We start from the raw sequence: 14,711 nt of genomic DNA, 5'->3' as shown, positions 1-14,711 counted from the left end.
CACTGACAGAATATCATGTCTGAAGCTGATATGAATTCAGCATCTTGCTCAAGGACACATTATCACTGGAAGAGGGTTGATTGTTTGATTATATCTTGTGCATAAAACAACAAAAATCCAACTTCCTAATCGTTGTTTTGGTGATACATTAGGAATTGATACAGAGCAATACCCATGGTTGTAAAGATACATATTACAAGTCCCCCAGTTCAATTTTAAATGGTTCTACTGATTTAGATGTTAACATTATGTTTATTCTTTTACTAAACTGTTCCATTTCATTTTCTAAAAGGTATATTTCTCAATAATTTAAATGCTTTAGTGAATTGTTGGCTCAAAACTAGCCCACATTTCCAGAATATGGTGTTTTCAGTGGTGCCAATGGCCCTGGACTATTAATTTATAACTACTATAAGTTTGGTCCAAGGGCCCCTAGAAATCTTGGGAAAGGCTACAAGGGGATACATTTAAAACATTTAACTATTGTTATCAATGCTCTAAATCAGGACAGTAGTTGATGGATTAATGTAATATTTGAAATTAAAAACTATGATGAGACTCGGTTGAAAATCATTTTTGTGGAGTGGGGGGATTGACGTGAAACTCTTTAGCCTACTGCCACGGATTTATTATACAGGCGCCTCCTCCCTCCAATCCACGGTCTGCTCTCCCAGACTGGCACACCCACCCCGCCGTCACTGTGGGAGAGTCAGTTGGGCCTTTCTGGGCTTCCTGGTCCTCAGCTCAGCTCCGCCTCGCCTCGATCTGACCGGACAGCGAAAACACTTCTCAGTTAAAGAACAAAAGCAACAACGGATGGACCGAGGAGGACGAAGTAACGACGACTCAAACTGAGACCTAAATCTCCCGGATTGAGATATTTGTGCGCCATACGGCAAACGACTGAACTCCTGCGAAAAGGCGACAAACTTGGTCGCCTCGCATCTTTGTATCCCGACAGTAATCCATCGAGGTGCTTGATAAATAAGACAAGGGTCAAACCGACAGACGGACGGCATTGTTTCCCTGGTCTTCCCCTAAACTTCGGCCATAAAGGAACGGAGTGGCAGAGGGGAAACTCCGGGTTTCTTCTCATGTCTTTACGCTGAAACCTACCAAGGAGACAGCGGGTTATTTTAGCATTTTCGGTAAGTTTATTTGTATGTTTCACTGAAGCGTGTCTGACGCCGAAGTGCGCCTGTGCAGTGTGAAGCGTTTTAGTTAGTACGCCATAAAGGGGGAGACACTGGGCTGCTTTTGTGATGGACACCGAAAGCAACTTTTATAGCTTTTTTCTTAACGCTAAAACAAAGATAATACGTTTAAACTCGTACAGTGCTGTGAGGAAACACATGAAACACGGAGGAGGCCACTCCATGATCTCACCCCCGTGGGTTTCAATGTGTCACGAATGACTAATAGTGGTTTCACAATTGTTTGCTAATGTTTTTTTGTACATTTCGAACATTTCTTACGTGACTCAAGCGACCTTAATCGTCGTGACCTAACTGAATGGGCATTTTCCTCTGCTGTTTCAAATAAAGAAACTCTCAAATAAAGGCAATGCTATATAGTTACTTGTAAGAAACTGTACCATAAGTAGTTACAAACTCCTATTCATATAATAAAGTAATGACTAAAATGGGTCAAAGGTTATTTTATTAAAAAATCATTTTATTGATCCTTCTATGAAAGTGACATTTCACTGCATAATGTGTTGTTGTGATAGCTTAACACCTGTTGCTAAATTAATTAATCCATGTATATTCAATTAGTATTTCAAACTATTTTTCAGAATGAAAACAAACAAATGAACTTGGTGTTTGATACTTTTTAAGTACTTTGAGTGCCTCGACTTGAGTGTGACTAATCCAACTCATTTTGTCTTTCCTTGCCATTGTGAAGAGGCTACACTCGTATTTCGGGACTGAGAACTTGGGAGTGGAACAAAGGGCGACTGGGAAAGGGTGAGAAAGTAGACTGTGATGGTTTTCTCACAGATCCCCACGCACACCACCCTTTGCGACCAATCCCCCCACTCACACAAAACAAAAGTCAGGCACTACACTTTGGGGGAGGGGAACCCAGTCTCGACAGAGTATACGACAAGTTTCGCTGGGAGTTCAGAATAAGAAGTGCAAAGTAGGGGGGAGGGGGTAACCAGCTGTCAGATAATTGACTTTGAGAATGAATGAGACCCAAAAGTCCTGAAAACATCAGTCTATACTTTCTGCTACATTTCTTATCATACATTGTTAATCCCCACAGTGATCCTCTCTATGAAGTAAAAACTGTTTGTCAACTAAAAAGAACATCAAAGACTAAATCAGTGTTTTGTTTTGACTTTTCTAGGTGAAAGAGCCAATTTTGACATCCCAGATGGCGACCTACAGTGAACACAATGGCAAACATGGACTATTTATGGGCATGAAGGGGCCTTTTGAAGGAAAAGCAACAAAGACAGAATGTGAAGTAAAACTTGTACCCAAACGCCCCTCCAAGGATTTGCGCCACTCTGCCAGCTCAGCTGAAAACGAGAGTGGCGTGGCTAGTTTCACCACAAACCACAACTCTGTTGTGTGCCTGCCTCTAGTGTCAGAGGGGCTGAAACTGGTGTGGACACAGTCGGATCAAACCCGTGAACTTGACACAATCCCAGAGCTGGTCCAAGCCTTTAACTTATTTCCATACCCATCATCCTGTGAGGTAACCACTCTGGCCCGGGTATGTGCCTTGCCACTGGACAAAGTAAAGGTGTGGTTCATGGTGCAGAGAATTAAATATGGTATCAGCTGGTCTTCAGAAGAAATCGAGGAGACACGTCAAAAGCTGGCAGTGCCTGATCTTTGTGATGACTATACTGAAACAAACGAGGAAGCCAAAATGAAGAGCAAGAGCAGCAGTTCTGAGGAATTGGTAATTGAGGATAAGGATATCAATGAAGTAAAGGGGGCCATCTGTATCCCCCAGAAGAAGAAACCAAAGTGTGAGTCACAAGATTCCTATATGCCAGCCAAGCCCAATGTCCCGTTTTTCAGCTCCTCCCTCCCCCCTCCTCAGGATTCATACTTCTACCGCCCACCAGCAGACACGCCAGCAGGTATAGCAGCTGATGTCTCCCTTGACCTTTCAGAGTCATCTTCACGACAGCACCGCCATGGGCGCTACAAAAAGTCTAAAGTTCAGCTCGCTGCCCTTCGGAAAAGCTTTTTGAGAGAGAATTGGCCTGCGGAGGTAGAGCTTAGACGTTTGCAGGAAGAAACGGGGCTGAGCCGTAACGACATTCGGAAATGGTTCAGTGACAGCCGGTACCAGCTACGGGTTGGTAGAGGAAGCCTAGCTGCAGCACAGAATCACTCTCAAAACACTGGAGGTAAACAAGATCAAGAAATTCAACCTATCCCACTTATCACACAAAAGACTAGTCAACTGGACGGTGTGAAGGGCCAGGACGGAGCCCGTGGAAATGGGATAAGAAATTCACATTTCTTTCAAACCTTCTTAACAAACAGCCTTGAAGCATTTGGGGAGAGGGTCCTTGAGGCAGAAGGGTATGAAGTTATGGAGGAGCTTTCTGGTGATGGGGACAGTTTGAAAGACGAGGAACAAAATGAAGAGCAACCATTGCAGCTGACTAAGACCTGCAAGATTGAGCCAGATGTTCCACAGGAACCATCAGGTATATTAAAATGCTCTCCCTATTCTTCCCCCTCTGGAAGCCCACCACTGACTGCCTCACCTCATAAACCGCTTTCAAACAGCAACAGCACATCAAAGAAGTCAGCCCACTCAGCCAAAGCCAGTCCCGCACAAACACCTTCAAAGGCTCCCTTATCCACATCCCCTGCCCTCACTCCAGCTGGGCGACCAAGAAAGACCAAGGAGCAGTTGGATATGTTAAAGCAGCACTTCTTACGCTGCCAGTGGCCAAAGAGTGAAGATTATACAGAACTTGTGAAGCTTACAGGTTTACCCCGGGCAGATGTCATTCAGTGGTTTGGGGACACGCGGTATGCCGTTAAAAACGGCCAGCTACGCTGGGTGAAGGGCGTTCGCGATCAGTTCTTGGCAGAGCTTGCAGCCCAGCAAAGTAGCAGTGGTTTAACTAACGGAAATGGCTCTGGGACATCTGCTCGGGCTGGGGGTGGCCGCAAACGAAAATCACAAGCAAATGCAACAAGTGCAGATTCCCCTGATATCCAGCCATTGCTGACATATTACCTTTCAACAGGCAAACTACATGAAAAAGACCTTGACACTCTATGCAAGAAATCAAAAATGAGCTACCAGCAAGTGCGAGATTGGTTTGCAGGTCAGGATACGGGAGGGACTGAACAAGAACCCATTGCCGCTGATTAAGACCATGGAACCAAACATTTCTAAAAGGTGTTGGTGTGCTCCTTGCATCCTTTGCACCAATAAGCATATATACTACTTTGGTTTAAATTGCTTCAATTTGGCCGGTTTGTACCATCCCGTCTTCCCAGCACAAGCCCAAAGTGAGGTTTGAGTTTTTATATATGCTGAATTTCCTGCTTTTCCTAATATATTTGGACATGAGTTATAATTGTGCTGCCTCTGTTGCTGTAAATTGGACAGTAACTTGTACACTGGTTTGCTATATTTTTGAGCTAATTATTTTTGTCTGGATATCACTACTACAGAGTTGTTAGTATGCTATTGTAGCAGTTTAATTTAAACTGGTTGTACCTTTGGTATCTGACTAAAGCAGTAACTGTTCCAGAAAAATGTCTATGTTGATACATTTGTTAAAAGGTCACTGTTTAATCATTCCTTTACAGCCAATAATTCCTTGTCGAGAAAAGCACACTGGACATGATCACTTTAAATTGACATCTTGCACTTTGGATTTAGAGGCTGCTGCCATATTCATAACATCCAATTTGTTCACAAAAATGTATTTGAACCCTTAACACTGAAAGTAATAAACATGCCTTTTACAAAACAGTATGATACATCTAATTGTACTTATGTCTGACAAACATTCCCCGATTCTCTTTTACACTGCTATAAAACCTGATTTCCTGTTCGTAAACTCTGTCATTTGCATTCAACTGCACCTTTCAACAGTAATTAGAAAAGCAACAATCACATCAACATTATACAGATGTCAGAATTGCCAACTTCAATTCTCTTTTTTCTCAGTAATTTATCAGTCAGTATTTTTATGTCTATTTTGTCTTAATAGCTGTAGGGTGTTTATACTTGATGGACAGATAAAATAATAGATGGGCATCCACATACTGTATAAGTAGCAATAGAATTTAATCCAAAGAAAAACACCAACAAATACTATACATTTTGGTAATCAGTTCAGAGAAACTCCACACTCTGTTAGTAGCCCTCCAGTGGTTGAAGTGGGGTTTTAATGGTGTCAGTTAGCTCAATAGAAATATCTGGTTAAAGTTTAGATTACAATGAAGTCGATCAAGCAGTGTCACTTTGTCATTGTATTAGTAATGAAGTATTAATGCAAGTGTCATGCTGGTGGAAATTGTCCACAACGCTTAGTGTCTTCCTTTGCAGATGTCTTCTATGTATTTCATCCAGTTTGAAATGTCTCATTTGCACAATTGTGTCACTGGAAACCAGTAAAGGATTTGCCTTTCTATTCATGTGTGAGCAATGTTTTTTTGTGTGCTCCAATGACAACAACTGATCCTTACGGATAACATTTATTTTTGTATCAATGTAAACTCCAAGCAAAAGCAATTTGTAGAAACACACACAATTGTAAAACGGTCAATCAATAACAATAGGATAATCTGGAACCACAGGGTAACGTCAATGGAACAATGATATATTGTGACATTAAATCAACATCCAACTGTTACTAGGCAAAAACATGTTTTTCTTTAACTAAGAAAACAAGCTGATGTAGACATCAACTGACACAAATATCCCAGCTTCATCAGTGCCTGGGTGACTGTAATGATAATCCACTCATAAACGGGAACTGGAAGGCATTAGGAGTCTGACGCTGAGTTCTGGGGAAGACAGAATTGGACTGACTCACGACTACACGAGAAAATCCTCCCTTCTTGAAAATGTGATACAAAGTTTCACAACAAGTTATTCGTAAAGCATTTCTTACCTTGCAGGAGTGTTGTAGGATGTGGGAGTTCCTTTTCAAAGACAGAGGTGAAAGGATTAATGATTAAAGAAGGACTGCATGTTACAGCCAAAGCGTCTTCACAACACTTACTGTGTGCATTTCCATGAAGTGAACTGTGGCTGTGAATAGGGGTAGCTGATCCAGGAGTCTGAAAAAAACAAAGAGCAAACAACATTTTAATTGATAGGAGGATTACTTGTAAAAATGTATTCCGTTAAAATGATTATTTAGTTGTAAAAAAAAAAATCAGTAACCTAATCTGAGTATCAAAATATAGAAGTGGTGTAACATGATTACTTTCTGTTACTTAGGATTACCTCAATATTAAAATGCAATGAAAATAAATACAAGAGAAAATATTATCAATAAGATTTGTTTTTACTTAAGTGTATTATGTAAGACAACAGTAACCTTATGTTAATTAAAAAAATAAGAAACAAAGATATATAGTATCGAAAATGTGTCCTCTGCTCAGAGATTTTATTATAGGAAAACCTGCCTTTCATCGAGCATATTCAGGCAGTAGCATATACACCAACGATGAAACACATGAGCACACACTACAGTTCAGAAAATAAAATCTGAGCTGACAGGAAATGTTTTAATTGAATACATACAGTTCATACACACTATTTTATAAACATATAGGTTCACCCTCTGATTAAAAAAAAGAACCAAAGAAAGTGAAAAACATCAACTTAATTCAGGCAGTAGGCGTATTGATTCACACCTAAAGTATTAGCCTACAGAACAGGAGCTTAAAAAGAAGACATTACATCTGTTCCTTTTACAACAAACACTATATGATATTTTTGGGATTTTTTAGTAACATTGTAATCCTGCTAGTAATCCCAGATTTTCTTTAAATGTAACATGAATCTGAATAAGTCTTTTTTTTATGTACCGGTACATAAATCTAAGGGAATTCTTTGTATCCTGATTACGTAATCCCATGATGTGTAATCTGTTACTCCTAAAACTACTAATGACCACCTGGTCTATGAATTTGTAATTATTTAGAGCAAGTACAATCATTCTTGACCCTTAGAGATGTTTGTCTCACAAAAACATCTCAACTAAAGGTCCACTGACTAGCTTCTCCTAGAGGTTTCAACCACAGTTCAGTCTTCATCAGTGGACGGAGATCTGAGATGGAACCTCCCTGAACGCTTTGATAAAAGCTATTGATGACCTTGATTTAAGATTATTATATTGTCAAATGGTTTTAAATCTCCTAAAAGTTGCACCATTTTTTTTTACTCTGGCACAACAATTTCCTTCAGGATAAATGAAGTCTCATCTTATCTCTTACAATCCCTTTAGGAAATAGTTATATTATTTCTGTTTTTTTAAATTAAGAAATACTTTTGTTTATAGAAGTTCCCTCAGGACGCTGAACTCTCTCCCCTCTCTCCCCTCTCTCCCCTCTCTCCCCCCTGACCCCACTGGTCCTGGACTTTAACACCACACACACTCAAATCCAGCACAAGACACTTTTTTTTTACGCCGCTATGGACAGTCTTGCACTAATGTACATTCTCAAAGATATTGAAGTGCATGTTATTTTGTATATATTGATTGTTGTGCTTTTATTTAGGTGTTACTGTGTGCATATGTATAAATGTGTCTTTTGATTGTGTTTATATAGATATGTACATATTTGTATATATATTTGTTTTTCTATTCGGGATTGTGGGAAACGGTATTTCGATCTCTCTGCCTGTACACACAAACTGAAAGATTGACAATAAAGTTGACTTTGACTTCTACAAAACATTAGAAGACTATAAAGTGCTATATAAATACAGTTCATTTAAAAATACTACAATAAGGAGACTTACTGTGAGAGAGGATAGACTATGATCCCTGTCTCTGGCCCACACCTGAGACTCCGCTGAGCCCATGTAACTGTGGACAACATGTTTGAGCATTCAATATTTGGACTCCTTTTATGAATTGTAGATATGTTATGCAGAGGGAAATCCACCAGGGCAAGGATGTAATACATACCTCATGGTTCTTGGACGAGGGGTAACTAGCAAAAGGAAACACATACACGCTGCTTATTACCTTAAATCAAAATAATTGAGATATAAAACAACAAAAGCATGAACTGTAACGATTCAACTTACCTGGGGAGGTGACAGCCACAGGGAGTGACATTCTTTGATTTCTATATATGAGATAAAACGTGATTACTCAACTGTTTTTAAAACATTTGAACACTAGAAGGTTCATGAGGATAGTCCTGATATGAGCATTAGTTTTACCCATCTATTTGAAACTGTCCTGGTGAAACCTTTGGAAAAGAAAAAGTATGCAAGCTATATTAGATATTTGACTATTCCTGAACATTTTGGCAACATGAACATTTTATTTTCTAGACTTTGGAACACTTACCCGCCGCTGAGAAAGGGGCTTTTTCAAATCAGCAGTCTCTCTTTTCAGTTCTGAAAGCTGCTTTTTAAAGTTAGCATTCTCTCTTTTCAGCTCGGAGAGTTGCCTTGGGATGGGAATAAAAGCTTTGCAACCAGGGTTTTTATATTCACAGCCACAGAGGAACAATAATAGGTTCTAGAATCACCTGTAAGCCTGCTCACTGACTTCCTTCAGATGCCTTTCCAGCTCCACAGACTTATGCTTGAAGTGTGCCGTGACTCTTTCCATCTGTGTCCGCTGAAAAAGTGCAATCTGAGGAGCATGAAGACTGATATTAGGAAGTCTTTCAGTAAAAATAGAACGTAATGAATATAAACTTTTGGATTATAGTTCAGCGATGCTTTGAATTGTGTCTCCTATCACTCTAAATGAAGCAATGTCTTGTTGAATGACTCACTGACTGACTATTAATTGAATGACATTTAACATGCTTCTTTAGCAATTGCACAGAGGAGACAGACCTGTGAGATGTGCTCCAGCCGGGACTGGATGAGCTTCACAGGATCTTTGAAAAAAACCCTTTCTTGAGGCTTCATCTGAAATACATAAGATAAAAATAAGTTGGCTGGATAACATAAGGTAATTCTCTGTTGGTGGTTTCAGACAGTAAGCTGCAGTGGAGATGTTAAACTCACCAACCTGGTCTGTGATGGGCAGATAACTGCAGGTGGCTCCACAGACACTGCACTGCTCTGTGGGAAAATACATCATTAGAAGGGGCCGGAAAATGTCTAATTGAAGCCACAATGTTAAAGAATTTTACTTAAAAAGTGAAAGCAAATTGATTTAGCGTATTAGCTGTCTTATTAGTAGCAAAGTGAAAAAAATCAATATACAAAATCAACTTTTAACATTTATTGTAAAAAAATGTATCAAGTCATTTTATGAAAAAACACTAATTGTCAAGTAATATTTTGATAGCTTTTTGTGATTTGTTATTGATGTGACCTTTTTCTTGCGTGGTACTGTGATATATTGTCATATCGATGGCGTGCCACTGAATTTAATTAAGTGAAAGTTGCGTTGTGGTAGACTTTGTGATATCAGCAAATTGTCATATCGTTTTCCAAAGAATCGATACAATATCTTACCGTGTGGTAACTTGGAATTCACACCCCTACTTACCAGATGTAATGCATGCTTCACAGCAGATGTGGCCGCAGCTGCTCACAGCAAATTTCGACCCACTCCTTGTAAAGCACTGATTACAGTGGAACCAGTCCATTTTAGATTACTCCTCTGCAAACACAAGAAGACAATTCACAAATGATAACTTTTCAGACTTTCATTATATTAATTAATTAGTTTTTACCCCTTCTTGAGGCTGAATGGGAGCATATCAGTGCAGGCCAGTTACAAAGTCTTGTGGAAAGTCTTCCAAGAGAATTAGACACTTCTGAGAGCATATTAATGCCCATGATTTTGAAATTACATGTTCAAAAACAAGGTGACAAATGCCCTATAACTCTGACAATATAGTGAACCAGTATGTAAATCGATTTAATTTGACCTATTTATTGGTTTCTTAATTTACTTTATGGTTTGTGAGCTGAGTGATTTTTTTATTTCATCTATTAATTTATTTTCTGAGGTTTTACAGTCCTTTACAAATAAAGCTGTATTGTATGATTTATTTATGTTTTACTCAATATCTTTACATTTACAATAATGTTTTTTTGCCCACAATGTATTAGTTGTAAATTCATTACACCCACACCTTTGCACATAGTTATACATATAGCTGAATACTGCAATGACAAGACACACAGTTAGGTATGGCAACTTAAAGTGTATATAAAGTTAGCTTCTCATTAACCATACTAATAGGTGAATTTATACTGTTAGCCCTAGTCTATGTGTTAGCCACCAAAGTGTTTGTAAGCTAGCTTAAACAATTGTTTGATTTGGCTGTCTACTGGCAAACATTAGGGTAAGAGACCGACTCAAAACTTACATTAAACTTTACCAAGAAGATATCTACTCTCATGTTGCTTACATTACCTTTCGCCTTGTTTAGAAGTAGTTGAAGTTTTATGCTAATAGAGGGGTTATTTTAGACGGCTTCATAGTCCCGCCCTCTACGCAAATAGCGGTTCTCTTTCCTGATTGGCCGAGAGACGTTTGATGACTCATGATCCCTGGGCTGGGATCCCAGAGGTTGTTTTTTTTAATTACCTTTATCGGTTCGGTCGCTTGAAATACTTTTGTATGCAAAAAAAAATATTTCTCTCCTAGTTCAATGAATATTGGGCTAAATCATTGTCTCTTTAGTCATGAACAAAACAGCAACATATTTCTAAGGTGAATAGGAGTGATGGAGTGTATTATGTACTTAGTCATTCTACAATTTAGAGACTGTTAACATTACACGTTGAACCACAATTACTGAGTTTAGCCTTGACCTGCTTGAAGAATACAGAATAAAAATACGTACATTAACTGTTAAGAGTTATTGACGTGAACAACGTTTAATGTAACCCAATTGCTTTCAAGATTCACTTAATGCGATCAATATTTTTGGGAAATTGACACATCACAGGAAAAAAAACACTTTTAAAAACAAACCCCATCCTTTATTGCATATTGCAACCAGATGTGTGCATCATTGTTGTAGCCAGAAATTAGGTCATCATGATTCAGTAATACAGCTTAGTTTAAGGGTCATTCCAGAATTGGAGGACATTTCATGTCCCCCATATAACAAATCTAATAATCCATGCCCAAAATGCTAAAACATGCACTTGTGTTCAACATACTTGTCGAGACAAAATATAAAGTTGTAGAAAAAGTAGTTTCAAAATATTTAAATCAAATAGCTCTCGAACATCCCCTAAAATGGCATTTCTCTTGTCCCCGCTTCTTGGTGACCAACTTGCATGTCAAATATAACATTTAAAATAGGGATTTTATTTACTTTTTTTGGTAATATTCTATTGATATATGTCTCTTGTAATGGTAAAATCAATTTGTTAAATCATAAACATTTTAAATAACAGTAATTTTGCACAGAAGGTGTCCCCCAACATGCATTCAACCCCTTTACCCAAACCTTTTTAGATTGGCACAGGAAGTGAAAAAACTGTAAGTCAGATGACACTCTTTATTTCATATTTGTACAACTTTTCAGTCTTAAAAAAGTGTGGCACTCTGACCCACTCAACCCTGTTAATGATATTATCAGAATAAAGCATTTTAATTTCAAAGTTATCTTTCTTGCATTAGATATCCAAGTTTGTCCTTGCCTTGAAAGTAGCATTGCATGCTATATCTAGCAATAATTACTGAGGTTAAAGCTCACATTAGCATGGATTTTCAACCCTGTTACTATAATTAGAGTAACGGAGTAATTCTTCATTGGAAAATATACATTTGATGCCTAGCTGGGCAAATCACTTTTTTTGATGGTTTCTTATCAGTTTTTCCTAAATACATATTAAAAAGAAATTATAAAATAAAAAGGTTCATTTTTCTAAAATGTTGGTCTAAATTGTCCTCCAATTCTGGAATGACCCTTAAACCGTTTCACACAAAAGGCAAGTCAAACTTAATAATTTGAGAACTTCAATTAAGTGGTTCAGATACATTGTTTTATTAGCAACATACAATCTGAAATGCAAAGAGACAGGCTCGCACTAAGCTTACGAACCAAGAATAAAAGCTGAATTCAGATAGAAGAAACCAGTCAGCGAAATGAATCCATTCCTGTTGGGAGAACAAAGTTTTAAAGTAGTCGTTCAGAATACATGAATATTGAAATACGAAACCCTTACCTTCAGGAATTCACATCTGTGATGGTAAATGGCCCAATGACTGCTTTTTGTACCATTCGAGGTTTCTCTGCAAACATATATACACTTTAGTACAAGTCAACAAATCAAGTGTAATACAGCAGAAGTTGTGTAAATACCTGACGCAACACTCCTCTGCCTCCTTGACTTGCATTTCGATTCACAGCAGTCACAAAGATTACTCTGGGCCAAGTTGTCCAGCAACTCCCAACTGAGTTCATGAAGATTGGATGAAAAGACAATTAAAATGGACCTCAACTCTTCCAAATAAAGTCTCCACAAAGTTTGAACAGTTATGAATGGGATCCATCTGTATCTTCAGTAGACTGGGCTAAAGCTGAATAAGTCATCTCTTGTAAAACAAATTAACCTACAATTCAAATTCTGATATATTGAAGTAATATTTTTACCCATGCCCTTTGACAAAGTGGCAGGCTTTCTTAGTGCTGTCAAGACCATTGGGATCCCAAGCCAAAAGTTTGCAGTGGATAAAGACCTGTTGAGTAGAGGGAAAATATAGGAGTCATGGCATAAATTAATCTCAGTTGCCACAATAAAACCTTGCATCCGAACAAAAATGTACAATTTAGAAGGCCAATTTACCTCTTCTCCCATAGCAAACCTAAAGGTCTGAAGTGATAGGCGCATCTCCGATGACTTTTGCCTAGGTTCAAATTTTGATTGTGACGACACACTTTCCAAAAGACATCTGTTGGGTTAAAGAAAATGAATTAGCATACTACCAAAACACATTTTTTAAGTCAATGCTTATTGCCATTAGAGTACCCTTTATTGGAGATTATAGGGTACATGGTGCTTTCAGGGTGCAGCTCTGGCGTGGTAGCTGCTATACATTCCTCAAGAAGCATCAGCAAAGGCTGATGGGTCTTTTGCACCACACTAGCCATGATGGGGATGATGGAGCCCAGAGGAAAGCTTGTAGATTCAGCAGGGCCTGAGAAGTCATCTAGGGCAGTAAAGAGGAAAAGAGTCATTAAGTTACAAAAGTCAGGGAGAGCTGCCGTTTGTAGAGACTCTCATGTTGTTTACCCACCATTCATAAGGCCAATGGTAAACTGCAGATCTCCTAGGCCGTAGGTTTTAAACACCGGGTCATAGATCTGCTGGCTAGAATACCAGTCTTTGGGCCTGCACAAAATAAAGCAGAATGTGTACAGTAAATTAGCGCGAGCCTGCGTACTCACATTTAATTAAAGCTCATTATTCAAATGTTACTCCTATGGTAAAATCAATGTTTATTTATACAGCCCAATATCACAAATGTTACATTTGTCTCAGTGGACTTCACAGTTTGTACAGAATATCAGTATGACAATACAAAGTCATAAAAGACAGTTGAAAATAAGTAGACATTAACTACTTCTTCCAAAATGCTAAAAACTAGAGTGCTGATACTTATATGTGTGATGTCCATTTAAAACTATGGGAGCAACTCAATGGACAATGAATTGGGAAAAATGACAACAGAGTGCACATTGGGGAATGTTCTCAGTAAATGGGTACATTTTTTGTTGAGAATACTCAACCCATTCATTGTCTATGTAGCAGCTTCAGACTTTATACCTGATGACAACAAGTTTGTGACGGACTTCCATGGTGGATGGCTTTGAGAGGTAGAAGCTTATCAAATTGAACTTTCCCAGGCCATGGAAATGCCACATTGGAATAGTTAGTGAAGGGTCACCCTTTAGCACCTTATGTTGTAGTTGGTTTGAACACTAACCTCTCATATGCACAGACAACTGGGTGAGTGAAGGCCAAATTGTAAGAATCCTCAGAAGCAACGTAGGTCAGATCATTGCTGTACAGCAGCACATCACCGGTGACCTGTTAGAGAGACAAAGATCCCCCTGAGAGCTGTAGGAAATATAGCAGACTCACAGCCTGCAGGTTTAAAATATATACACACATACACACACACACATACCAGTATCCTAAAGTTACAGTCAGTGAGATCCACATAGAAGTAGGCCTCTCCTGCCGAGAAGCTGGTTGGGAAACAGCTACCCAGACGGAGAAGCGACATGTCAGCCTGGGGTCGGCTTTCTGTCCACCTCAGCGTCACAAAATCTGGCCCACAGTCCACTTTCATGTCTGCAACACAAAGAAATTAGGTTTAGACTCAACTATTTGAGTCAAGGATAATAACATGACTTTAATTGTTTCCAGTCTTACCTGCATATACCGCCATGGCAGCTGCCAGGCTCAGAAGCAGTGCACCTTGACAAAATGAAACCATCATGACTGCATGCTTGCTACTGACACAGTGCATGTTCTTATACCTTGTTCCCGAGAGGCATCAATCAAGATAACGTCTTTCACCTGAT

The 14,711-nt window shown here is 38.8% G+C and overlaps 3 protein-coding genes across 5 annotated transcripts; 1 reads left to right on the top strand and 2 right to left on the bottom strand.

Moving 5' to 3' along the window:
* The first annotated feature begins 653 nt into the window (after positions 1-653).
* Positions 654-5,632, top strand: homeza (homeobox and leucine zipper encoding a). Of its 2 annotated transcripts, XM_079650039.1 has the most exons (3): positions 655-1,148; positions 1,906-1,967; positions 2,353-5,632. In XM_079650039.1, the coding sequence occupies exon 3, from the start codon at positions 2,380-2,382 to the stop codon at positions 4,357-4,359; it is 1,980 nt and encodes a 659-aa protein (XP_079506165.1). In that variant the 5' UTR covers positions 655-1,148; positions 1,906-1,967; positions 2,353-2,379; the 3' UTR covers positions 4,360-5,632. The 2 variants fall into 2 exon arrangements, with proteins under 2 accessions (XP_079506166.1, XP_079506165.1); XM_079650040.1 differs by lacking the exon at positions 1,906-1,967 and having other exon boundaries at positions 654-1,148.
* Positions 5,633-5,680: 48 nt separating this feature from the next.
* On the bottom strand, positions 5,681-10,717 carry LOC307019278 (E3 ubiquitin-protein ligase RNF212B-like). 2 transcript variants are annotated; one of them, XM_079650042.1, is made up of 13 exons: positions 10,577-10,717; positions 9,701-9,814; positions 9,215-9,267; positions 9,037-9,111; positions 8,721-8,827; positions 8,537-8,639; positions 8,407-8,435; positions 8,269-8,309; positions 8,147-8,171; positions 7,978-8,044; positions 6,227-6,284; positions 6,116-6,146; positions 5,681-6,008 (listed from the first exon to the last, which is right to left on the bottom strand). In XM_079650042.1, the coding sequence occupies exons 2-13, from the start codon at positions 9,798-9,800 to the stop codon at positions 5,933-5,935; spliced, it is 765 nt and encodes a 254-aa protein (XP_079506168.1). In that variant the 5' UTR covers positions 9,801-9,814; positions 10,577-10,717; the 3' UTR covers positions 5,681-5,932. The 2 variants fall into 2 exon arrangements, with proteins under 2 accessions (XP_079506168.1, XP_079506169.1); XM_079650043.1 differs by having other exon boundaries at positions 10,530-10,587.
* Positions 10,718-12,140: 1,423 nt separating this feature from the next.
* Positions 12,141-14,711, bottom strand: LOC307018759 (zona pellucida sperm-binding protein 3-like). Its single transcript, XM_079649167.1, has 10 exons — positions 14,560-14,711; positions 14,312-14,478; positions 14,108-14,211; positions 13,418-13,512; positions 13,150-13,330; positions 12,967-13,072; positions 12,774-12,859; positions 12,483-12,574; positions 12,346-12,412; positions 12,141-12,277 (listed from the first exon to the last, which is right to left on the bottom strand). The coding sequence occupies exons 1-9, from the start codon at positions 14,654-14,656 to the stop codon at positions 12,348-12,350; spliced, it is 993 nt and encodes a 330-aa protein (XP_079505293.1). The 5' UTR covers positions 14,657-14,711; the 3' UTR covers positions 12,141-12,277; positions 12,346-12,347.

The sequence above is a fragment of the Notothenia rossii genome (genome assembly GCF_949606895.1).
Source record: "Notothenia rossii genome assembly, chromosome: 9".
Lineage (NCBI taxonomy): Eukaryota > Metazoa > Chordata > Actinopteri > Perciformes > Nototheniidae > Notothenia > Notothenia rossii.
This window is presented reverse-complemented; position numbering and strand designations above follow the sequence as displayed.